This window comes from Calypte anna, chromosome 3 (assembly GCF_003957555.1).
Source record: "Calypte anna isolate BGI_N300 chromosome 3, bCalAnn1_v1.p, whole genome shotgun sequence".
NCBI classification, from domain to species: domain Eukaryota; kingdom Metazoa; phylum Chordata; class Aves; order Apodiformes; family Trochilidae; genus Calypte; species Calypte anna.
The window spans coordinates 28,837,847-28,864,483 of record NC_044246.1 but is presented as its reverse complement, the minus strand read 5'-3'; the positions used below and the strand labels follow the sequence as shown (position 1 = coordinate 28,864,483).

Here is a 26,637-nt window from a genome sequence, read left to right as displayed (position 1 = left end):
TTCTGACAGGCTTTTTATCTGTGAGAAATGGTTGTGCCTCAGAATAATTGTATACCTTCCAAAGGTACCTTTGTAAGGCAACTCTGTGCTGTTCTTTAGCTGAAGGTCTGTTGGTATACATTATTCCTTTCTGGGCTGTCTCACTCACTGGTCTATATGGATTTGTTGCTTTGTAGTTTAGGTTTCCATTTTTCTGGCCTGTTTAAGATACTTCTATGTCTGATGGACACACTGCAAAATTCTTACCATAAAGATGAGCTGTATCATTGAAATGTCATAGGGGACTGAGGTAAAAAAATTTTTTTTGAAATGTAATCTTTTTCTTAGAGCAGAGTATGACATTTCCTAGAAGTTGAAATGTTATATTAACTCTAATAGGCCTTACAGTGACTGAGAAACAAGGGGATAATATCTCTGTGTTCTGTGGGTGTGCTCTCATGAGCAGTATTCTCACTTTGGTTGAATAGAGGCTGCTAAATAAAAAAAATAAAAGGGAAAAATTTCTGAGAAAGTATATTTGATTTTAAACCTCTTGCTTCAGGTTTTGCTGTCACAGCACAGGTTGATGAAAATCAGCATCTCACCCGTATATTTGTAAGTGATGTTATCCCTGATGGAATGGCGTATAAGGAAGGTACTGTATCATGTTTATGTCTAATACTGTAGTTCTTTGTCTTTTTAAAGTCTCTAAACATGAAGGACCTTTAGTGCTGCTGTCTGAAATGGTCCTTGGCCATAGTTTTCCTTCCTGAAGGCCATGGATATTATGTGATATTAGGAGAGATAATGTGGACAGAATAACAGAATTCTGATTTAAATATAGCAGAGAGAGTTCTTGTTCACCCTTAGAGACAAAATCTGTGTTCAGCCATCTGACCAAGTGCTTTTGCACAGAGAAATAAGCTGGAGAGAGTTCATCTCACATTTCTGTGAGAGCCTTCCCTACTGTGCTGCACAGGAACCGTGTCTCTTCATCAGCACAGCATGATCACATCAGTTCTACTCTCTGAAAAACAGAGAGACAAATCCAGAAAACAGAGGCAGTTTCTTTTGCTATAGGAGGGTAATGACCACTTCATTGTCACTAACCATGAAAGATAGTGTTTAGTTTTATACAAAAGACTTCATCTGCTGTGGTTCCAGTTTGGCATGAATTATTTCATCTGCGTGACTTGTGCCTTGTTCTTCCCAGACTGGGAGAATGAAATACAAGATACATTTCTGTATGCTTTTGGGCTGTCTTTTAAAGTGGATTCAAGGGATCCAAGCCTTGAGAGGTGCCTCTGTTTTAATCATCATGGAAGTTGTGCTTCCCTCCCACCCGCCAAATCCTGTAGCATCTTCAGAAAGAAACAATTAGATTGAGGTAGTATTTGTAACACCGATAAGCATGAGACTGAACTGTTTCACAAAAGCACAAATAAAGCTCCCATTGGTTCTAATGGGTTTCTGATTGATTAGGCTTTTTGAATTACAAGCACAAAAATAAAAGATGAAGCATCATAAGGTTTGGTTTGAGACCCTTAACATTTTGTATTCTCCTTTTTCTTGCCTTCCTTTCACGTGCTCCTAGGGCTTCGAGTAGGCAATGAAATCCTGAGCATAAATGGAGAGGCTGTGTCTGATCTTGATCTCAGGCAGATGGAGTTACTGTTTTCAGACAGAAGTGTAATGCTCACTTTGAGGATGAGCCATTATGGAACCCAGCAACCCTTATGTGTATCCTGGTCAGATGGCGACATTTCCATGGAGCCAAAGACTTTGTTGCCTCCTCCAAACCAGTCACAGCTCCTGGAAGAGTTTCTAGATAACTTCAAAAAGAACACAGCAAATGGTAAGAGGTTGAGAATAGTTTAATCACTTTCACCTGACTTCTAACATTGCTTTTGTAAAAACTCAGTCAACTACATTTAAAATCTGTGCTTGCCTCATTGAGAAGCCCAGGTACAAAGTGTTTAAATTCCATTTACGCTCCATATGTGTCTTGTTATTTAATAATTTTATACAAAGTAAAAATGGAACTGAATATGGTCATTGCTTCAGGGAAATTATATTCTTCTAATCTGTTTGGCTGTACCATTCATTGCATCATTGTGATGACATCACTGTCATCAAGTGCTCTCTTGATTGTGCTGTGTCATGTCAAGTACCTTTAGTACATTTGTTACCCAGGCATCAGTATTTGAAATTATGTGATGGCTTTCAGAGGCATAAGTATTGTTCTGTGTTTACCATGTTTTACAAATAGTAAAGTACTGCATACATTAAGGATACCTTAAATACAGTAATCAACATCTCCTCAGAAAGGAGTCATTTAGCTCTGCTCCCACCAAGTGATGTAAATGTGGTCCCATTGTCCACAGCTGCTCCCCATGTAGAAGAAAGCCTATGCAAACAGCTTTCATATGGGTTATTTTGCTATCACCTGCTCAGATTTCCTACTCAGTGTAACACCACTGTAATAAACATTGAGACAGTGATCAGGGTGAGACCCATATGGGTTTCCACATGAGGAGCACCAGGCAGGGTGGGTGCCAAAAGCCAGCATAGGAAAGACTGTTCCTGGATGGCACAACAGCCTGGCAGCCCCAAGGAGCTTGCCAGTGCTCACTTTTCAGCTGGAAATAGGAGGTGGTACCTAGCAGGGCACAGCCTCACCAGGTAGAGTAGAGCCATGGTCTCACCCTTCCCTTCCTTTAGCTGATCTTACTTCACTTGAGTAGTACATCTTGTAATACCAGAATACTTGTAAACACCTGTCTGAAATAGAAAGTATGCAAAGATTTGTTCCCCTTCCATCCCACACCTTGACTATTTTTCAAACAACATAGAAGCAAATTTAAATGTAGTGTAAAAGGTGTAGTTTCATCACTACACCTCTGGGGAATGTTAGTAAAATTCTGAGTGCACTGCTCTGCGAGGTGAGCAGCAAAGGGTACAAAAAGAGATCAATTATTTTTGTATATAATTGTGGTGGCAAATGTTTTCTGATTGGAATTTTTTTCGTAGTTAAAAATGGGAGAAGAAAACGAATCACACAGGAGGAGTTATTAGAATTGATTTAATTATAAAGCAATTTTATTAGGTCATCTTTTGAAATTAAAAGAAATGTGAATACAAGATTTGTTATACAGTAAGTACCATCTCTCTCTGGGGCCTTAGTTCAATTTAAAATGTCATTAAACTGACTATTGGCACATGAAAGTTGGTGTCATAAAACAAAAATTATGATAGAGCTAATTAATTACATAATTATACCAGGACTATCACTCAGCTTGTTGGCTTGATATCATAGGCCAGCATTACCTAGAGTATTCAGTATGATAAATGTATGTGTCCATTCACTAGATTCTTCAATCCTCTGGGATAAATTTGCAACCTGTGCAAATACTCCATTATAATAGGAAATTACTGGAGTATGTATTACACTCTAAGCACTAGTGGGTAAAGGTACATAGTGTGTTTGCTTTTCTGCTTAAAAGCAGCTAAGGAAGATTTATTCTGAAAGGGAACAAACAGTTCTAAATCAAGCTTGGTGAAAAGAACTTTCATGTTTATTGAATTCATTGTTTAGTGTCTGATCATCTGATTGGGTTTAAATGGGAACACAAGAAAATTACATTACTTTGAATTAATAGATAATCATAAAAGGTTTAGCTGTTCTATGTTCTGTTACTCACTTAGGAATTGAATAAGATTTTAGATAAGAAAAGGGTGTATTTATTGATCTAAGCAGGGATTTGGAGACCAGAGGCTCTCAAATTCACATCCAGTATTCAATTCTGTTCTGTCTCCTTTGGTAAAGTTAAAAAAGGTCACTCTTATGACCACAGTTTTCAAAAATAATTTCAGACATTTGCTTGTCCATGTTGAGCCTTTTCTTCCAAGGCAGCACCTCTGAAAATCAGGTAATGCCAGTGAAGGGGACCTCTCTTGAAAAATTAAGCAGTTTGGCTGAGGATACACACTAAAGTTAAAAGCCTTATTGTTTCTGCTCTTGCATTCCTGTTTTTAAAAATTAACTGACTCTATGTGTTTTTGTAGAGTATTATGAGGATTAATGAGTTAAAGTTAACAAAGTGCTTGAAAAATTGAAGTTTTCAGCACTTAGTCATGCTGTAATGCCCTGCTTGGTGACAACCAGCAAGAGAAAGCAAAACAGAATTTTTTTTAAATCACTGGCTTCATATAACTTGGGTGGTAACAGTTTGTCCACATTTGTTTAGTTTTGTAACTGATTAGTATAAGCCTGATGAATGCCTTTTCCTACTTACTCTGCTATGTTAAGGAAACCCAATTACACCTTGTGGCAACTTTGGCAGCCTTTACTCTACAGAAGGGAAGTGATTGACATTCTCCAAAGCCACTAACACTGCCACTCCTAAAATTCATTCCAAGGGAATTTTCTGAGAGAATGATTCATTTTCTCCAGGAGGCTGCTCTACTCTTGTAGCTGTATTTTGGGCCTTCTGTGGTCATATCATTTGATTTTCCACATGGCAATGCTATGTCCTTGCTGCTTAGCACTTGGCTAGTAATGAGCTTACCCTGGAAAACCAAGTGGCAGAGCAACAAAATTTGCTTCCATCTCCAGTGCTAAGGAAATAAAACAAAGTTGGTACAGAATTACAAAATGAGGGATTTGGACTGAAATTCTTACAGCTGTGGAGGAAAAAAAAAAAGCCTCTTTTCAAGATAGCATGGATATTTGAGGAAGAAGCAGTGGAGAAGGCATGAGAACTGAAAATCGTATTTTTAGGGGAATGCTGTGTGGGTTAATGGTATATACATGAAGTGCTGAGGCAGGAGGTAGAAGCATTAGTAGGTGTGAAAACCCATTGCAGTATGTGAGTGGCTGTCAGAGTTGGGCAGGGTATTTTTTTCCCTGGCAAGTGGGTTTTTGTTAGGGAAGCTGTTATTTCTGGTTAGATGACACTGTTGAAACCAACCTTAATTTGTAAATAAATCCCCATGATTAAAAGAAAAAAGTGCAGGATGGCACTTTAACAAGTTTCCATAAAGAAACACTTTCATCAAAGAGGGTTAGAGAGCTAAATGGGAAAGAAACCATAAAAAAATAAATTAAAAAAAAAAGTACACACTGATCCTTCACTTTCTATTGTATTTCTCATCTTTCATCTTTGGGGCATGGCACTTAGTTTCTCTGTGGGATCTGGGTTCCTGTCTGCCCCATCTTTCTAGAGATGTGGTCACAGGAGCCGTGAAGAAGGCTTGGTTCTGGTGACAAGGGGAAAGGGAGATGGTTTAGATACTTCTGCAGAACATAATTGCAACTCACAGCTTCTCCAGAAAACTTGGCTCCTTACAGTTTTGTCAGATACCACTGAAATGAGGGAGGAAGAGAGAGACAGAGGTTGGTTTTGCAGCCAGCTGGCTGCATGCATGTTGCTGGGCAGTCCTCTCCCTGTTCCAGACTCAACCCAGCCTGAATATCAGACGAGCCTGTGTGTCCCTCTTAAGAAAAAAGGTGAAGTCCAGGAGGATGTAAAGCTAAGGTGCTGTAGCCTTCAGCAGGTGAGGGATGTGCCTGGAGTGCTTCCTCAGACTGCTGGGCTTGTTGCTGTTTGGCCATAGCTGCTAAAGCATTTCATAAGCATTTTTAAAATGTTAGCTTCAGAGAATTTCATACGCAAAAGTAAAACTAAAACGTAACTGAAGAATATTTCTACTTTTCTACTTTTAGTTCTTCCCAGGTCAGGTCCTGTTTGTTTCAACATTTAAAGTCACTTCATTGTGTTGTAGGGCTCAACATTTGTTGTGCTGCATGCATGAGGAATAAAGAAATTTATTTATTTTCATCCTTTTGATCTCAGAAGAGGTGAATATTGCTTCTTAGCTTCCAAAGTCCTGAAGTAACCAGTAGTCTTCTTAGGTTGTGGGCCCTAATCTGTGTTAGTTGTACAGGTCTGCACCTACCTCTCACTCTTGCCTTGTGAATCTAATACTAAATATCTGATGGTTTTGCATGGTGTGAGACAGCACACTAGAAAACCAGTGCCTCTTTTTAACATAGACACCTGGTTGTCTATACAGCATGACTGCTTGTCTGCCTGAAGATTGATGACTGATGCTGAGTTTTCTTTTTTTTTTTTTTTTTTTTTTTCTTCACTCATTGCCTGATTTACTTCAGCAGGAAGCCACGTAGATGTGATAGAACATGCAGTGGCCATTCATCAAAGCAAGCTCAGAGGTGAGGTGTGTTTACAGTAGTCTTGGACAACTGTGGTATGTTGGCTCCTGCTTCAGCTGTTTTTGTGCCTTTACATGTCTTTGTCCTGTGCTCCTGTGAATCCCTGGGAAAATACTCTGGCCTGTGACAATACCTGGAACTGTAGCAGTGCAGAGGTTAATTCAAAGAAAACATTTGCCACTTCAGATGCTGGTTCCATAGGAGCACTTGTTGCCTACTGCATGCCTTCTGCATGTTTTACAATGTTTCCCAAGAGTGGTGGTTTAACGAGCTCTTGCTGGCTCTTGAAAACTGTCCTGTTGGCTTCCTGCTAGATGTGTATGCTGCAAATTACAAGATTGTTTATGCTATAAAATGGGACAGCCTTAAATGCTCTTTCTACTGAAAGAGTGTTCTGTTCTGCTTTGCTAAATGCTGCTGTGATTTTATCCCTGTGATGTCAGTGGGTCAGATTATTTGTTCCTGGTGTAAACTCCATTAAACCCTGTTGATCTGCACTTTCTGTCTCAATGACAATATGTAGGCATAAATCCTGAGATTGCCCATCCTACTGAATTCTTTAGAGTAACCATATGGACAGCAGGGAGATTTATTAATTATGATAAAGCTAGAAATGTCCACATATAGACCAGTGCCTTAGTCATAATTCAGTACACACCAAACAACAAATGTTCTGTGTTTCATAGAGGTAAGGTAGACTGAGTAATTTAGGAACTGTCTAAGTGTGCTGGTTTTGCCCTATCCCTGGAAGTATTCAATGCCAGATTGGACAGGACTTCGAGCAACCTGATCCAGTGGAAGGTGTTGCTGCCCATGCAGAAGGGTTGGAAGTAGATTATCGTTCAGGTCCCTTCTTACCCTAACATTCTTTGATGCTATGGTTTTAGCTAGGGTAGAGCTAATTTTCTTCATAGTAGCTTGTATTAGGCTGTGTTTTGGATTTGTGCTGGAAACAGTGTTGATAACCAGGGTTGTTTTTGTTATGTGGACCAGTGCTTACACAGAGGCAAGTCCTTTTCTGCTCCTCATGCTGCCTTGCTAGAAAGTAGGTTGGGAGTGCACAAGAGGCTTCAGGGGACACAGCTGACCCCAGCTGACCCAAAAGGGTATTCTATGCCTTAAGGCATCACACTCAGCAGTGACCTTGGGAGAAGGTTGGCCAGGGAGGTGCTGCCTGGGGACTGGCTGGGTATCAGTCAGTTGATAGTGAGCAATTGTTTGAATTTGCATCACTTGTCTCTTGAGTTTTCTTTTTCTTTGTTGTTTTCCTCTTAATTACATTTTTAAATACTATTAATTATTAATTGTTATTATTTTCAATTATTAACCTTATTTTAATCTCATCCCATGAGTTTTCTCAATTTTACCGTTCCAATTCTCACCCCCATCCTGCTGTGGGGGGAGTGAGCCAGCAGCTGGGTGGTTCATATTTGCCCAGATAAGTTGGCAGTGAAACCATGGAGTTAAACCATGACACTAAGCTAGTCACAGATTCTTGCTAAACTATTGACTTAATTCTTTCCTCCCTCTTTTTTCTTCTGTTTTCTTTACTTTTGTGTCTATAAATCTGAGATGGGGAGAAAATGTAGCAATGAGGTGGTACATGTAGTTAACTGGGCAGGGCCAGCTCTGTTTGTTTTCAAGTTCTCAGTGCAAATGACCACTGAGCATGGCCAAAGCCATCCCCTGTGAGCAATCCTGGACCAGCAGCAGAAGCCAGGAGAGGTGCCACAGACAGCCCCAGCCTGGGAGATCTAAGGACAGCAGTATCAGCCTTTGCTGATCCTTGCAGAGGATGGTGGCCACCCAAAAGGGGTCTGCTGTGTCTTTGTCCTCTGTACCACAGCCACACATCTCCAGTTGTTGAACTGGAAGAGAAGGGTTATGCACCAACTACAGCTAACACTGTCCTCCAGTGAGACAGATTCTATAGAGGCATTTGCTATGCACTTAGGAAGCAAATGCCTAAGGTAAAGTTGGAAGGTAAATGTTTGAAGGTAAATGAAGGTAAAGTTTGAGAAGCCAGTGTCAGAAGTGTTAAGCTTGAAACTGAAAAGCCTGAACAGTTGCCTGACTGGCAGATACTTGGACAGGGAAAGTTTGGATTTTAGTTCAACAACCCAGAGAAAACATACCATTGGCTTCAGGGACTAAATAGGCACTGCTACAGAAGTTCAAGCTGTTATTTCCTGTTCTGTTTCTAATTTGTGTTTTCTATTGATTACTGAATTAACAAATAGGTAAAATAACTTCACCTTACTGTGAACAGTTAATGAACAAAAAGGATCTAAAAGACTCTGCTCCAACTTCAAAATAGATGTTTCTGCAGATATCAGGGGAAAAAAAAAAAAAAAAAGAAAAACAAGATAGAGCATACATCAGCCTACAGAAAGTCACACTTGCAGAAGTAGGTGGCTGACTGGAGCTAAGCCACTGTTTAACATGTGGTCCAACATGTCTTAAATTGTACGATACAAGAACATTTGCCTGTGTTTAAAGAAATATCACTTTCCTCACTGAAGAATGAGAACAAAGATTTGTTCCACTCAATCATTTCAGACCCTGGCCAGAAGTACAAGTTTCTCTTACTGTAGGTGCTGTGAGATCTGCAAAAAGAAGCAGCCTAGGTGCATGGTCCTTCAGGAAGCATGTGGAGCACTTTCTGATGCTTCATTATAGCTCCCTGAATCCAAAACATCTGGATGAGAGAGGCCATGAAGGGAACCTTCTTGTCTGGCCTTCAAATGCATGTCTGCTTGGTAGAAATTAGACTCCACATTTACAGGCATCTACTAAATCTGTTTTTAAGAACCCTGTCTAGGAAGACTGACGTTATGACACCTGTATGCTAATATTCTTTCCAGATTGAACATCAGTGAATTCCTGAAAGAAGTTTCTATCTGCGCCAAAGAGTCAATTATTACAGCATTGAACATGCCTTCCAGCCAAAATAGATTAAAAATGTCTAGAAGAACAAGTGATAAAAGCCAAAATATCAACCAGAGATAAAATATTTTATGAATTATTAAAATAGAGTGCATTTTATGTGTTAAGTTTTATGTTTCTAGAAACCAAGTTTCTCCATAGTTTACTTGTCTTAGTAGACTCAAGTCATGTTAATTTAGCAATGAAATTTTGAGCTAGTTTGTATCTGAAGTTAAGGCAAAGAACAAGAAGTTGAACATTTCCTAGATAAAAAGAGGAAGAGATTTTTAAAATGTGAATAAATGTAATATTTAACTTCCTTTTGAACTGTTGCTTAAAGCACCATGAAAGCTGTAAACCACTGTACAGTTAATAACCACAGCTACTGCCTGCAAATAGTTTTGAATTTACTCCAGCATTGGAGTGAGAATGCTGGAAGAGTAATACTTGCCTGTGAGTACCATCTGTGGGGAAACAACTGAACTGGCAATGTGCATTAAAACTTAAATAAATTCCAGTTAAAATTATACTATTTGAGCTAAAATGAACTCTGCCATAATTCTGGTAAAACTTAATTGGAGATTACTAAGAATCTGCATTTAGGGTCCGGTGTACCTCAGTCATTTGCCCAGATTCATAGCATGTGAAAGCTGAATCAAATTGCTTTGTTTTTCAACTTGAAGTGGTAGGGGTTATGATGTGTTTCAATGTATATTTCTCATTTGTGGCTGCAACTGGATTGCTTATCTACCAGCCTTCTCTGTTTCCTTAGTGCAGAAGCTACCTGGAGATAACTTTTGGTCTAGACATCAGATGTGCCTACAAAAAGCTCCTCATGAATAAGATCAGTCTGTAGCAGTCATTTTTCTTATGTTGAGGCTTGTACTGGTAGAACATAGAAGTGAAAAAAAAAATTATTAACTTGTTTATTTAATTCTGTATAATACAGAGAAAAACAGATTAACAACTTCAGGGAAGGACCTTTCAGGGCACTTTTCTTAGGTGGAAATTAGTTCTCCACATCACTTGAATTGGACCTTTCTTGTGTTACAGACTCAATTTTTTTCAGTTGATTTATTACTAAATTTACAGTCATCTTTCTCTGGCTAAAGAGGGCTTAGAGGGGAAAAAGAACAGGTTTGGTGTGAAGTCCTTAAGGAAGTCTATGTGCTTCCAAACACCTGATGTTTCCAGACCTAGGGCTTCATGATGGAAACTGTGGATCAACTCATATCCTCTTGTATCACAGCTCCACCAAAGCTACCTGGCCTTATCCACACACCTCATCTTCTAGACCCTCCACAGTTTTACTAGCAATTTCTTCAGTGAAAATTACTGTGGTGGAACAGTTAATGGATCTTCTGCAGGAGTTTGTCTTCTCCTCCCAGAACTCTTTCTTTTCTCCTTACTGACCACAGTTAGTGTGCTCTTTGCAACCTCACCAGATATTTAAATCGCTGCAGAGAGTGCATGGGCTCTGTCTTGGATGCCAGCCACTGGATGCCCCTCCCTTGTTGGTCTCAGGGGACAGCATGAGACAAATAACTGAAGGGTCTGTTCCTCACATAAACAAGACACACAAGTTATTCATATGTGAACTAGTGAAACCAGAACCTTTCATATCTCTCTGGTGAAACTTGGATCCCTCCTTTAACAAAAGCTGTGGGAATGTCTCTTGTAAGCCATTTGATAAATTCCTTCAGATCAGCTGTTGCTTTTGGAGACATATTTCTTGAAGTCTTTCAGAAAGGAAAACGATACAGAAGGAAATGCTTACATACATACTTTTAATGTGATTATCAAAGAGTAAATGCACTGCTGAAAACCTGAAATATATCCAGTTGTATCACACCAAAAGAAATAAGCACGTGTGCTACTTGCCAGGCGGAACTGTTAAACTGAAGTTATGAGTACTATTCTCCAAGGGAGTATTTTTAGAGTTCACTATGCTGATATTTCTCTTCTTCAAGCAATGCTGGAATGCTTCACCTACCACTCCCTGGTTTTCAGTAAGTCCAAAGGGATTAAGACCACCAAGGCTTTGTACAACTCTAGCATTTTGCTCAGGCTTTAGTATTATTTGCACAAGGAATTTTGGAATTATTTATCTTTTCTGGGAAACTTTGCTCTTGATAGCAGCATTGGCTAGAAGAATGTGGGAGCTGCAATCTTATCAGAGTTAGCTGATTAGTCTGGAGAAGTCACACAACAATGAAAAATGCAGCTTTCCCTACACCTGGCCTAGCTCATTACACAAATGTAATTTCTTGTTTCCATCTAAACCGTACAACCCTGTTATGGAAACTCTCTGTAATGGGGAGAGGGAGAATATCCTCCATGCTGAAGACAGCCTGTGTTGTGTTTTGTTGGCAGTTTCTAGAACACTTGGGAATTGTTGAAAATATTGAATACATTCTTAGAGGATAGATTGAACCTCCTGTAACTCCTTATAGTTATGTATCCTAATTTTTTCCAAGCTAAAATACATGTTGGTATTCTCAGAAATAAGTTGATGTCCAGCTTATTGTTATTTTGCAACATCTGTGAAATGACTGGACAATACAGGAGTTTAAAAAAGCTGTCAGTTGCTCTGATCAGAGATCTGGGTATCTGTCTTTCACAGGCCAGACCAAGGCCATCATAAGTACTTAAAGCATCTGTGTGTGCATATACCTTATATGAAGCATCTAACTACAGCAAATTAAAAGATGCAGCAGAGAGAATGAGAAATGAGAGCACCATTTCCCTCTCAAGTTGCAGAGAGCTATGAACAACAAAGAGACTGGTTTGCAGCACATAAACCACTGTAGTTAATAGTGAATATCTGAACTGTAATCAGCAAGTGACTGGGGTGTAGGTCAACCCTTGGGGCTTTTCACCAATGTTCACTTGTAAAATAAGCATTCTCTTAGTGATAAGCACTCTTTGCCAGGATCTCTACACACCAGCAGTAGAGAAACGTGAAGTACTCCTTTACCTCTACTGAACAGACAGAGGCTTTTGGACATCTATTTGCCTGTGCATCTGCATTTATGCATCTATGTAATACCTGTGGTGTGTTGGTAACAGAGGAACCTAGGATGGGAAGGAATTTCAAGACTCAGTGTGTCCAGCTCTACTAACTGAGGCTTTCAGTTAGTAGAGGCTTTCAGTCAGCCTATTGATACATTTATCGTATTCCAATTTAAATCAGGATAGGCTGTTCACATCCTTTGTCCTGGATAAGCCTGTTCTAGAAAACAATTCTTGCGATGGCTGAAATCCAGTCTTCTTCTTGTCAGCATAGACATATCCCTGAACAATGTTATAACTGATCAGTATCTGCCAGCCTTGGTATCTACTTAAGTAATTTTAATTCACGACTGCATGTTACCCCTTCTCCACATTTCCACACTTTACTTTCCTTGTCCCTGAAGCTTTCCTCTATCCAATTTCATTCTGGGACTGTGACTCCATGTTCAAGGTCATCCTTCATCTCCTTTGTGGTAGTCCAGTCATGCTCACAATTAGTGCTGTGTGTTAACTTTGAATGATTAGAGTATTTAATCGGAGTACTTCCTATTTTACTTTCTTTGCTTAGACAGGTAATGAAAATATTGTGTAAAATTGCTCCCATAACACACCATGGACAAAGTCTACCATTAGTCTCTCTCAGAGACTCTCTCTCTCTCTCTCTCAGAGACTAATTAGAAGTTTGTTCAGCCCAGTCTGTTGTTATCTTACCTGCGAGCCATTTCTCCCTTCTTTTACTTCCTATGCTTTTCATTTTAGCTAATATTTTCCATTGGGATATCATAAAGTTTTTTTTTCCTTTTTTCTTTTTCTTTTTTTTTTTTTTTTTTTATTTAACTGCTTTTTCAGAAGATTAGGTTTATCTTATGTTCTTTTTTTTTTAAAAAAAAACTTTGTTCAAAGACAGATGTCAAGATAGTTTGACAGGCATCTTACCTTAGCTGAAATAGACTCAGCTTCAGATCCCTCACCTGAACCTGGCAGAGCAGGAGGCTTTGTCTCACTCTTCTACTTCACGGAGGAATTCTGGTTTCAAGCTGCTACTTTTTGCTCTGTGGTGTCTCTTTCTCAGTATTTTGGCAAAAATAAAATTGCTTAACATGATTTCATTCTGATACAAAGCAGACTGTTTCAAACCTCAGAAATCTGGTAAAATGGAAAACATATTTTGCATACTGTTATAGTCACTATATTTTTTTACTGAGGTCATCTCTGCTTTGTGCCTGTCACAGTGCTGAGGTTAGTTATCAACTGATGTACAGCACTGCTACTGCTGCCCAGAGCTGAAAATGATGCCCCTGTGGTGTTCTTACTTTGTCTTGCAGTGAGATTGAGTACATTTAGTTTTAATGTGTGTCTTCTAATGCAGAGTTAGAAGAAATTTTTTGTTCAATTTATTGCTGTCAGTAGAGTGGCAGGTGGAAACACACCCTCTTGCTGTAGTTTGAAAAAAGGGGGTGGTTGCACCACCTACATAGTGCTTGACATTTGATAACACTTGACATGCTTGTGATGATTATTTGGTTTTTTTTTTTCAATTGGTGAGAAAAAAATCTAAACCAGAACAAGTTCTAAAATATTATAGAAAAAAAAAATAATGAAAGAAACAGGATCCTCTGTTCCTACTTTCTCCTTGAGGTAATTTTGCCTTTGCAGTGAGCAACTGGAGTGGTAAGAGCAGCACTGACTAGATAGTAATTAAGGCTTCTTCATTAATTAAATAGAAAAGAAAGAGAACTGAATTTTGCATTTGATGGTAGCCTCTTTATGGTAAATGAATTGCCGGATGGCTGATGTTGATGTTTTCCAGTTGATTTCCTTTGGTTTCTTGGCTGGGGTTGTAGCACAAATTATTATTGTCTCACACATCTGCTAGAGGATGTGTTTCCATTGTACCTCACTGCTCACAAACATGTGAATAACTTCCATATTGACCACTTGTACGTGTATCACCACGGCGACGTGGGAAGAGACATTCTTGTAGGCGTATGGAGCTCTTGGATGTTCTGTGTGTGTTTTTCTACCAACTGTCCTGTCCTTGCTCTCTGTGCCCACCTTTATTTGAATGATGAGTAGTGCAGAGAATGGTTTAGAAAGTATGCTTTCTTTCAGTTTTCAGTGGTTACATTGCAATTTCTCTGGCGTGATTGAGAGTCACACATCTGCCTGCCAGCACAATGTTGCAGGAAGGGTTAGGGAGGCAAATGAATCAGAGTATTTGCAGATTTTGGTTCAAATTCTGAACACCTTCTTTAAGTGATGCTTTTGGTACCTAAAGGTGCTAAGCAGGTTTTTTAGTACTTGGTCATTCATTGCTATAAACTAAGGATAAAATTTGATGTGCGTTTTGTATTATATAGTTAAACTTTTACATAATGGCATTTTTCCTCTGCTTTTCTGAGATTTTTAGCATTTACCTGAGATTGCTGCTCTTCTTGTTTGCAAGAAGCTGGCTTGGTATTTGAGTGTCTGGAGACATTCTTGTTTGCTAGATCAGAAGAATCTATCTGCTTAAGAGGTTCCTATACTTACCAGATGGAAGTGCTATACATTAAGTTGTGCCAGGGGAGGTTTAGGTTGGATATTAGAAAGAATTTCTTCACCGAGAGGGTGATCAGACATTGGAATGGGCTGCCCAGGGAAGTAGTGGATTCTCCATCCCTGGAGATATTTAAAAAGAGACTGGATGTGGCACTCAGTGCCATGGTCTGGTAACTGCAGCAGTAGTGGAGGAATCCACCACTTCCCTGGGAGACCATTCCAATGTCTGACTGTCCTCTTAGTGAAAACTTTTCCTCTTGTGTTCAATCAGAATCTCCCCAGGAGCAACTTGTGCCCATTGTCCTTGTAAATAGGGATTCTCCATCTGCTTTGCAGCTGCCCTTTAAGAACATCATAATAAGGTTTCCCTTAAGTTTTCTCTTCTCAAGGCTGAACAAACCCAGTTTTCTCAGCCTCTCCTCATGTGGCAGGTGCTCCAGTCCTCTGATCATCCTCGTGACTTTTCTCTGGAACCTCTCCAGCCTGTCCACAAACTTCTTATACAGCAAGGACCAAAACTGGATGCAGTACTCCTGGTGAGGTCTGACAAGCACTGAGTAGGGAGGGATGATGACTTCTTTATCTCTGCTGGTGATGCCCTTGATGCAGCCCAGCATCCTGTTGGCTTTCTTTGCTGCTGCAGCACACTGTTCACTTATGTTGAGCCTGTTATTCACCAATATCCCAAGGTCCCTTTCCACAAGGCTGCTCTCTAGCAATGTGGATACCAGTCTGAAATGCACTCCTGGGTTATGTGTTCCCAGATGCAACACCTTGCACTTCTCTACACTGAACTTAATAAAGTTCCTGCTAGCCTACTTCTCCAGTCTAAGTCATCCTGGGTGGTGGCTCTCCCTTCTTAGGTGCCAACATCTGCAGTCACCTTGGTGTCATCAGAGAATGTCATAAGGGTGCTCTTGATTCCTTCCGTTTAGTACTAGAAGTAGAGAGAATTTCAGTATTAAACTTGCTGCTCTGCTTATGTCCTTAGGCATTTCCATTTGAAATTACCCAATCTCTAAAGTAATACCCATCTTCTTTGCCCCTTGATTTTTTTTTGTTTTTGTTTTTTGTTTTCTTTTGGTCTTGTTTATTTTTATTTTTTTAGCCATGCAGCTGATGTTGATGCTTTTATGCTCTTTGGGAATAGTTTGGTGGTTTGTAGGAGCAGATCCAAAGGAAGTCTGCGTCCACAGTAAAAGAAGGAAAAGGAGGCAGGATATGGATGCTAAACTGATCAGCAAGCCATACGTCCTTCCTTCCTTCCCTCCCCCTGTTAGTTCAGCATACAACGTGCAGTAGGATGTCCTTTTCCACCTTGGATCCTTTCCCTGTAACTTTTTTTAGTTTTTGCTATTTAACATAACCTTTTCTGTTGCTTACCTTAGCTACTGTCATCAACACAATCTTCCACTAGCAAATCCTATAAAAATGGGCAAGAGTATATAGACCTTCCTCTGATCGTTGTATAGACTGCAAAGGAAAAACAAACATGAGGGTGAAGGGAGAAAAAGTTAGATGACCTGAACAAAGTGATAGAATGTTCTGTTTTGCCTACTTTGGGCACTGTTACACTGATTACTTCTGTTTATGCTGTCTGCTGATTTTTTTACCTTTTCTTCTTCTTTCTCCATTTATGCTTTCTCTTCATTACTTATGTAGGTTAGTTTTAATTTCTATTTTGCAAAGAAAATATACGTTTAATAGTCACTTTGTAGGACTAGGGAAAAGATTTTTTTTTCAGGTATCTCATTAGATAGATATTTTGGATCAAACTCTGGATCCTTTCTGCCACTGCACAATCTTCAGGTGCACGTTGTTTGGTGGCATGGGGGACAAGTGCATTAAAACACAGAATGCAAGTAATAAGAGGACAGATGGTAAACCAGATCCTTGGTATCACCTCACCCCCAAGAAAATATGCTATTTGAAATGCAGTTCATGGTTTGGGGTTGGCTTATCTCTTTTTTTACCCACAAGTTGACAGTACTGTAAGTTAATAAACATCCATGTGAGCCCATATAAGAAGAGAGACTCAAAATTAAATTAGAAATGCAGAGTAACAATTCCTTCAGGCATAGTGGAGGAAGAATGATAAAAGCATAATAAAATAGAGTGACATGGCAGAATCCTTTTTAAGGTTTTGGAGAAGTGTGGAATTGAGTAAAATGTTTTGTCTGTGTAGGTAACTCTTGTGGTATTGCATGTTGTATATGTTCTAGGAGATCAGGAGCCATACCTGACTCCAAGGGGAAAAGGTAAAAAAGCTTCAGGGAAGAAAAGCAGAATTACCTTGGTTCTTCAAGGACAGGGAAATGACACAGTAGTGAAGTCCTTGGCATCTGGGTAGAAAGTATAAGCCTCAAGGCTAAGCTTGGCATAGGCACCTTAATAATGTTTAGAAAAATGAAGAACAAAGATGATATTCTGCTGAGTTGTTTGCCTTTTCCTCTCTGGCTTTCCTGTGAAGTCTGTCTTCCATGTGCAATTTGTCTTCCATGTTATATCTTCCCAGGAAAGCTACTCATAGGCTGTAAGGATTAAAATTCCCATTTCCCTCCCTGCTTTGGTCCATGATTGTCAGACCTTGCTGAGAGGAGCTGCTCCTTCTCTTCAGGGACAGGGCAACAGCAGCACCCAGGTGGAAAGATACTTGTGTCCTTCACAATTTTATTATTGCTAACACTCAAGATTTTGCTGCAAGATGAGCGATACTTGTTTTAATTACCACCTCAATTGCTGGAGTCAGTGATTTAATGAGAATCTCAGCTTTCACATAAAAATACATTTGTAGGTGTTGAGAAAGAGCTTGAAAATGTGGTAACGTGGTGTGAATTATACCCTAGAGGCTTAAAAACTAGGAAACAAAGTGGCAAAATAACAATAATTAAACAACAAAAAAAAGCCCACAACCTTCATTTTATTAATGTTTTATCCTCTGAAGTTGCTAAAAGTCCTTAGTATTTTTTTTGTAAGTGCCTTATTTTCAGCTACTTGGTTTGATTATACTTCAGTAAAAAATGAGAGAAATTTGCTTTACTTAAAAAAGTTTTAATTGGATGTAAACATCTCTGCAGATATTAAGCAGCAAACTGAAGAAATGGAAAGAGAAACCCCATCATTTTTATATGAATGTTCAGCATTGTTGGATGGATTTTGAGTTTACACATAACTGCCATTGAAAGCTACAGTCTGTCAATAGGTAGAGCTTGGGAGTGCCTCCTCTGGTTTTTCCACTGAGCCAGTTACTACATGCATGGACTCCAGACTTGGTAAAATTGGTGAACTACTAGTAGCAAGGAGGGATTTTGTTCATTTTATGACCTATAGTGTTTGTTCCAAGGCTAGGTTTTCTTTTCTTCTTAGAAAAAAGGGATTCAAGACTGCAGTGTTGAACAATAGTCTGTTCATCCAAGAAGAACTACTGAGTGCATTTAATTATCCTCACTGGTTGTCTCAGCACAGAGTGTGCTGATTATAGACAATGCTATCTTCGAAAGCATGCCCTGAGCAAGAGCGTGAGGTTTATTTTGGTAGATCAAATATGTGCTTTGCTTCAGAAGTCTTAGATGTCCAGCTGCTGTTTTGAAAGTAGAGTTTCCAGGCATAGTTGCTTTTTACTTTGACCTCTTGTGTTATTTGCTGGGGACTGCAAATTTTGTATTCCTTTTCTCCTTTTAAAGCAGTTCTACTAGATGTTGAAAGTATTTGCAGATAAAAGCAAATTCTTTTCCTGTTCCTGTCCTGTAAACCTCTAAATTCTTTTTTTTTTTTTCAAATGCAGACTTCAGTAATGTACCTGATGTCACATCCAGCTTGAAAAGAAGCAGTACTGATGGCACTCTGGACCAAGTGCCATACAGGGAGAAGACTGATCCACCTTTCAGGGTAAGAATGTGTTTGACATAACAATCCTCATGAACAAAAAGACTGTGTTGTACTGTTAATGCTCTGAATTTTGTGGGAAAGAATTTAACATGTGACAGTAATTCAGAAGAAAAATTTTGCACATTAGCTGAACATAATTTTTTATTTTCTTGAGGTGACCCTGACAGGTTAGCATCTACGGCACAGCTGCTGCACCTCCAAAAGCAGTGTGATGGGGACAAATGGCAAAGAGGCTGACATTGTCAAATTAATCTGTGTTGCATTAATCCATTTCTGCAGAGAATAATAAAGCTGCTACAGGTTTCTAACTGATTCAGTTTGATTCATATTTTCTTTTTACTGATACTTCTAGGGCTTGTTGTTAAGATTGCAGTGACCATAGCAACACTTGCTTAATGTCTGTGGTTCTGGACTGGACCACAGGCTTGTAGAGATGAAGTGTCTGAGACCCAGTCATTCCAATCTTCTAATTTGGAGAATCTTTATGTGTCTGTAGTTGCTGTTTGGCTTCATATGGAATAATGGATGCTCAGATATTCTCTTAATTCAAGGACTTCAGAAGCTGAGGCAAGGTCCCTCAGAATTAGTGTCCAGTTTTGAGTGCATCTGTCTTCAAAGAGCAATTTTTATCCATTTTCCTCCGAGTCAGTCAAATTGCAACCTTATCCAACTCAACACCAAAATGTTCTGAACCCCCCCAGCTGCTTGTGTAGGTAGTGTTATCATGTTGGTGGAAGTGATTTTAATAGGCATTGCCACTCTGAAAACAGAAATGGTTTTGTTACTTCTTTTGATGAGTTGGTTTTATCTCCAAGCAAATTTGTGATAGCACTTCCATTACACTCTTGCATAACAGAAATGAAGTCAGAATTTTTATGATTCTGGAATATATTACTCTCTTGTACTAAGTTGTAGGAAAAATGGATAGAGAAAAGGCAGAACCTAAAAACTCAGCACACCAGAACAGGGAAGCTATACTGTGCCTCTAAGCCATACCTACACAGAGGAAGTGATTCTCTCTTACTTCTGGCATTATGTTGTAATCTACCTCATTCTGGTTTAGGTAGATATTACATTATGTCATATCATATGTCATATCATATATATTACATATTATAGGACTTCGTAAAGCTTCTTACCCTGACAGTAAGGTGAAGCCTGGTGATTGTGGGTGTTTGGCCCATTTTCTTATCTGTTCCCACAGAGATTATCTATATCCTGTGTAACACATTGCTCTATGCTCCCAAAAAAGTCTTTATAACCAGTCAGGAATAAATTCTCCCTCTATGATGCATTGTTTCTTTGGAACAGGTAATGCAGATTTCTGTTGTTCTGATTTAGGGCTTCTGCAATGTTTCAGGAGCAGGGATCTTTGTGGGAGCATTGCAAAGGTGACCCCAAGCCTTAGGATGCCCCAATGTCTGGCTGCACGAGCACCTGGGTTGCATGTTGCCCCTCACGCACAGTATGGACATACACAGCTGAGCTCCCATCCTACTGGAAGTGAGGAGATTCTGGGGTCTCAGCTGTTCTTTAGCAGAAAAACAAAGTCACTTCTGATTATGTCAAATACACCAGACAACAGAAAATTAGGGAGAGTTCTGCAGGATTTAAATGCACAGAGAACAGTTCATATGCACTACTTGTTGCTCTGAATGCACTAAATTTGCTCCAGCACTTCAGCTGAAGCTCAAAACCCAGAAAGATGCATAACCAGACAGGTTTTTTCCCTGCCTGCTCTCTAGCCTCAAATCTGTCACATCTAGCATAACTTGTGCAAAATTTGCTGAATTAACTGCACATGCTGTATTACAGTTCACTTCTTGTGTTGGCATGCAGATCTGCTAATGTCATTTGAAAAATTATCTGAAGCTGTTCTAGTTTTGTAGGTACAAGGGGGTGGAAATGGCTTTGCAATCAGAGGCAGTCTGACTTGAACAGCAGCTGTAAACGAGTCTGTGACAGCTCTACAATTTCTGCAAATGGTTTGTAATTGATTGCTGCATTTCTGCTGGAGGGTGCCTATTACTGTCAGGGCTTTTTGTCTGACCCTTGGATTTCTCCCATAGATGTAGAATTAACAAAGAAAAAAAAATCAAGCTTCAGAATAAATTTAAGTTAGTGTATGTTGTATGTGACTTTGTGGTTGGGTATAAAAGGAATTAAAATTATTTCTGTCCTTATAGTTGTGTTTGGGAGTTCTTGCCAGATGAACAATAGCTATTGCTAATAAAAGCTACTTGGAGGAAACTATGCAGCCTCAAAAAGCATAGCATCTTGATTTGGGGTAGTGTATTTTTTTCCCACCTTTGCCTTCTGTTTCCTGCATGGTCTAACTTGACCCACGCCTGTGGGAGAGCAGCAGCACAGGCACCTCAGTGTTAAATGATGTCTCAGAAGCATGGGGGAGAGCAGATCTGTGAGCACAGCTCTGTGGAGAAGACGGTGGTGGCGCTGAGAGGTTCTGAGCACAACCTGGAACAGCAGTCAGTTTGGGAATATCTCGGGGGAGAGAGAGCTAGTGCTGCTCACTTCCCAGTTGACAGCAACTGTAGATGCAATTACTTGGCTCTGAGGGAGCAGACCCCTTTGAAGTTTGGTTGGTTTTTGTCCCATAACATGTAAGTAAATGAAAAACAGTCTTAAAGCTTTGGATTTAATGGTTGCATGTCTCATTTCTAGATTTTATTTCCTTTTTGGAGCATTTTTGTTTGGTTTTCACAATTATGTTCTTTGTCTCGCACCAAGCTAAGTTTAAGAATAATCTGAACTGAAAGTGCAGTGAGGAATTTGAGAAGTACCTTGTAATCTCAAAGGAATAAGTCTTTTGTTATATATGTTCCATGTTCAAATATGTGTTAACTCTCATTCATTTCTTTGTACTCTGAGAAATGAATGCATTTAGAACAGTTGTATGTTTGTCTTTCATCTGAAAGCTAACAAATTAAGTGGACAGGCAATAGAGGACTGTCTCATTCCAGAAAGGGAAGCTGTTCTTTAAGCTGTAAAAGATTATTAGAAACATATGTGCATCAAGAAACATTCACTCTAGACGCTCGTTGGTTTTACCAGGTCTGTATTCTCTGGGATTTTCCCCATTTATAACTTTAGTATAACTTTAATTTTATTTTTTATTTTATTTAACAAGGATATACATGGTATACTTCTAAAACTTTCTGCTGCAGTGTATTTTCAAACTGTGTTAAAATACTGTTTATGTGGCAGTGATATGTCATCCATGCAGTTGTTGGTTCTGGCAGATGTAGGCGTACTGTTGACAGAAGAATAGAGGACCTTGGAAAATCTGGGGATTGAGTATGCCTGCCAGTGCAATTAGATTCAGTTGTGTTTAATCATTTTGAGAACTAATTGTCTGTGCTCCTGGTGCTCAGTTAAATCCTGGTATATTGATTGTTGCAAAGAATCCAGCTCTCCATACATCAAAGTAGCACAAAGATGAATAAATAACAAGTGAAACTTTTCCTTTAGCTACTCATGATGCCCAATTACAAACTGTATTGGTTAGAAATGTTTTTGGCAGCTGATTGTTTCCTTTAAGATGAAGTTTACTAGTCAGTTCCTTACCTACTTATCTTTACTTTGTATTTCAATATATTTAAAACATCCTTCTGTGAAAGACAAGCATAGCTAAAAGTTGAAATGTTACCATAGAATTAACTACTGTTTGAAGGTCTCTGGTAAGACTGCTCTGATCTGACTTTCATGTGCTCTGAATCTTTCTGAGTATCATCAGTGATACATATTTCTGAAATCATATTAAATTTTAACGCATGGAGAGAAGAAAGTTCATATAAATGCATGTAATATAAGATGTATTTTCACTTCAAATATTTCACAGACCATGAGGAAAAAATCTTAGAATCAACTCTGTGGAAATATTTCACCCACTTTCATTGTATTCTTCGCTATGTATTAGAGTTCTTTGATAAACTTAAGAAAGTCACTAAAAATAGCTAATGGGAAGCTTTGGGATTGTGGTAAAAATAGGCAATGAATGCAGAATGGTTTTATGTTGGCACTTTCAAAAATTAACATGAAAGATGCAGACAGAAGCTACTGTGATGAAAACCTGAATGTTAACAAGAATTTGCTTTCTGAAGACTGCCAAACTGTTTTTATTTTGTAATGCTTTTGAAGCAGTGCTATATTTCTTTCAAACAATGAAGTGAAATTCTGGGAATAAGTTGGGTGTAGAGACTTAGAGCAATTGCCTTTGATTTGCTGTTGATTCTTAACATAGGCAATCTAGTCTCAGGATGGGTTATTGATCATAAATAATTATGTGTATATGAGGACAAGTCTATCCATAGGGAGAAAACCAACTTTTTTTTTTCTTATTTTTTCTTGAGAATACCATTCTTAATGCAGTGAACAGAAGTTACAGTTAAAAATTCCTGAACATGCTTCCTGAGCATGGTCTGCTTTAGATTAGCTCTACTCACTCCTCCTCCACTCCCATTTGACAACCATGTTCACTTTCTCTCCATCTGGTGAGGCAATGAAGAACTCACAGCAAGTCTGGTCAGCAGAGCATATGACACCTTTGGCAAACAAGTTTCTGAAGGGTGGAACACTTTCATCAAATGCTTTTAGCTTTCTATAGGGATGAGGGGCAGGTCAGTGTAATGGCCCTACTTGAAACATCCATATTTATAGATATAGGAGACAAAAAAGGTAGGAAAAAAATATGTAGTTGTGCATGTCCAAAATCTGCTTTTAGATGTTCCAGTTTCCAATTTAATCTCAAATCAGCCTTCCAATGCTTTTGCAGCTTGTGTATTTTGTTTATTGTGATGCCAGTTGTGGACAGTTCTCCATTTGTCAGAGTGGAGCTTTTGCAAGTGCAGTAAGAAGTAGATGTTTCTATGAACTCTGCATGTCTGGGGCCATGGTGAGAAATCTGGTTTTTTTAGCCTCTAAAACCTCCATACAATCCCTTTTCTTGTGTGCAAGGAGCCAACGTGCACACGTCTAACTTAGATAAGTGTTGAGGTTTTTCTTCCAACCCATCTAAAGTATGTGTGCAATTGAGCATCTGGTTTGCGTATCAGATGGTGCCCAAAGGATGTGAATGAAGAGGCTGAGACTGGGTGAGAGAACAAACCCATTTTCCCACTAAAGCATCATCCAGCTGCCACAACAAGCTTCCCAAACTTGTGCTTTCAACAGATGCAAAATACATGTGGCATGATTTCAAAAAGGAAATCCGTGTGTTACCTATTAGCTGATTTCTCATGATTATTTCTGTAATGAAAATCAGCAAATGTTATTAAGAGTTTACTGCATATGGGGTTTCGGACACTTGAATATACAATTTAGCCATGTACTGATGGGATGGTTTTCATAGTTGAGAAAAAGTAATATTTTGTCTTTAAGCTGTCTAGAATTGATTCTGAAAGCCCTAAAATAAACTAAAGCCATCAATGTCTCATGCAGATAGGGTAATTTAAGTATAAAAATCCTGAGGAGTAATTAAGGTCTAGGTTCAAACTGAATGAGAGAAAGTGAATCACATTGCTAGTCTTTATGATTGCCCCATTGTTAAAGAAAAAGGTGTGCTTTGAATCTGGGGAGTGGAAGAGGGTGGTGCAACAGTTTCCATGGAACAGTAGAGGTGACAGCAGTCAGTAGTCATTATTCATACAGTCCAATCCCAGCAGCAAATCAATACACCTGTTCAATATCTATTGTTATTTGAATGGTATTTTACCTTCCAGAAGAAAGCAAGTGGATGCTAACAATGATGTATTCCTCTGATTTACCTAGAAAGCATTGTACAAGCATATGATCTGTAGTAGGGTGGGGGGGTGTGTAGTTCAGGGCACCCATATTCAAAATACACCTTGCAGCCTTCTATTGTCACTGTTGGGAAATGTAATCCTATATATCCAGTCTCAGTGGTTCTTTTATTTATTTTGAGCTGGTGATGATACACGGTCTCAGAAATGAGCTAGGGATTATCATTCTGAATGTGTGTGTATAAGCAGTGGATGATTGTCTTTTAGAGGGTTGAAGAGTTAACCACAGCTAAAGAGTTTCCCAGTAGGACTTTTTGGTGAGAAATTTAAAGATTTACCAAAATAAACTGAATTAGAAGGAAGATTTGCAATAATTTTGCATAAAACAAAAACTGACAAGTACAAATTGTCTTTTGAATACATTTAGGGTGGTGTGGCAGTGTATGTATGTATGTATGTTAACATGTGTCTGGTAGATTTTGGAGCTCTATTTCTCTTCATTTGGTATAAGTGGTGTCCTTTCTTGTTAGTCAGTGAACCATACGCTCAAAAGCATCCCCAAAGAAATTGCAACATTGAAATCAAACTGTGTTGAATCTTGAAGAAAAAAAAAAAAAAAAAAAGTGTGTGGAGTAATTCTGTAAAACAAAGACTGTAAAAATCCAGAATCTTGGAAGGCAAATGTTGTTACTAATCAAGTAAACACCAATTGAAAGAAATTGAAGCAGAAGTGACCAGAAGTTTAACAGAGGTCCCTCTAAGAAAAGTAAAATGAAGTAAAATAAGAGGAAGAAAAAACTACTGGTATATCCATATGGCCCCAAGCCTATTTCTTGCATGGAAACAATTCTAGTGAAACAATGTTCATGGTGATGTTTTCTCATTAACTCTATCTTGCATTACCCTGGCAGTTCCCACTTGCACAGCATGTCATCAAGTGCAGGAGAGCTGCCTGCCTGAAGGTTTACTGAGCATCCATTGGACTTTAAGGATCTTTATTTTAATCGGTGAGAACTTCTCTTTAGCAGTTGATGAGATCCAAAAGCTTAGGGAGTAGTCTGCAATTAACATCTTTCCCCCCCCCCCCCCCCATTCTTTGTAGGACAGGGATTAACAACATAGTCCTCTCAAAATCACGTATGCTTCTCTGCAATCCAAGTGTCATTTCCTTCCAGATGTGAGGTGCATTTAGGGAGTCTAAGACCTAACGTGGGAAAATTGCATGTTCCTTGGCAGTGGTTATCCTTGATTCAGTTCTGCCTGGAGGGAATAATTCTGCACTGAAAGCTCTACAGAAGCCCACGGGGAGCTCTGCTAATTATTGTGCTTCCCTTGCAGACAGCCCAGCCTGGGGTGAGCCCAACCAGAGCTGCTGGCTCCAGCAGCATGGAGCCATGGCCAGGCCCCTGCTGTCATCATGTGCCTTTTGAGGAGGGTATCAGTGATATGAGGGAAATTGTAGAATGCTGGAAGTCTGCAAGAGTTTTGCTAATAAAATTATGTTTGAGTATTTTAATTCCATCCCTTGGAGAAGACACCAAAACTAATGAACTATAGGTTACACAAGGTTTGTTGTAAACCTACCAGTGGGTGCTTGCTACTGACCCCAGCTTCAAATTTCCCTTCGTTGTACTGGTCCTGCAGTTGTTTAAGTGCAGCAGAGCCCAAAATGGATGGCCCAAAATTCAGATACAACAGTTGCCTGTATTTGTTAGTATAGTGAAGTCCCTTGAAACCGTAAATCTTGAAGTGTGAAAGTTGTCTCTATATAAATCTGTGTCTAGAGTGAACCTGTAACAAGACATTAGGTCAAGCTGTAGAAGGAGACCTGCGTGCATAGTAACTGGTAGGGAGGCAAGAGAGAAGAGCAAAGGGAGACTGGGCAGTGCTTGCATGCAGAGGTGTGAACTTGTGTTGCTCTGTTTTGTACTACTACATTGAGGTGCTGAGGCCTGGGGGTGAGTTGGTATTTGTTGTCTTTTCTCTGATTGAGGGAAACATCCTTAGATGTACCGTACTTACGTTACGTACTTAGAAGTACCGTAACAGTTGTCAGTGTGAAATACACAGATGTTTTTGATCAGGAGAAGAAATTGTGTTATGCTGATGCTTTCAAATAAAAGAAGCTGGCAGGAGATGACTTAAGATGCAGCTTTTCTTTGCAGTCTTCTGGGAAAAATCCACAAGGATTACGTGCCCATGGAAAGCACATGACAACAATCCTGGTTCATTGGAACAGGATATGGTGTGTCTCTGCAGATGCTTGTGACTTCACTGATGAAGAGCAGGAAGCTGCCTGGG

At 39.2% G+C, this 26,637-nt stretch overlaps 1 protein-coding gene across 1 annotated transcript in view; it reads left to right on the top strand.

The window, feature by feature from the left end:
* Positions 1-26,637, top strand: part of TIAM2 (T cell lymphoma invasion and metastasis 2) — a 136,191-nt gene that overhangs the window by 85,228 nt on the left and 24,326 nt on the right. The window contains exons 13-15 of the mRNA XM_030447803.1: positions 542-634; positions 1,574-1,834; positions 18,474-18,577. Coding sequence (XP_030303663.1) covers positions 542-634; positions 1,574-1,834; positions 18,474-18,577 — 458 coding nt within the window. The remainder of the gene's footprint in view (positions 1-541; positions 635-1,573; positions 1,835-18,473; positions 18,578-26,637) is intronic.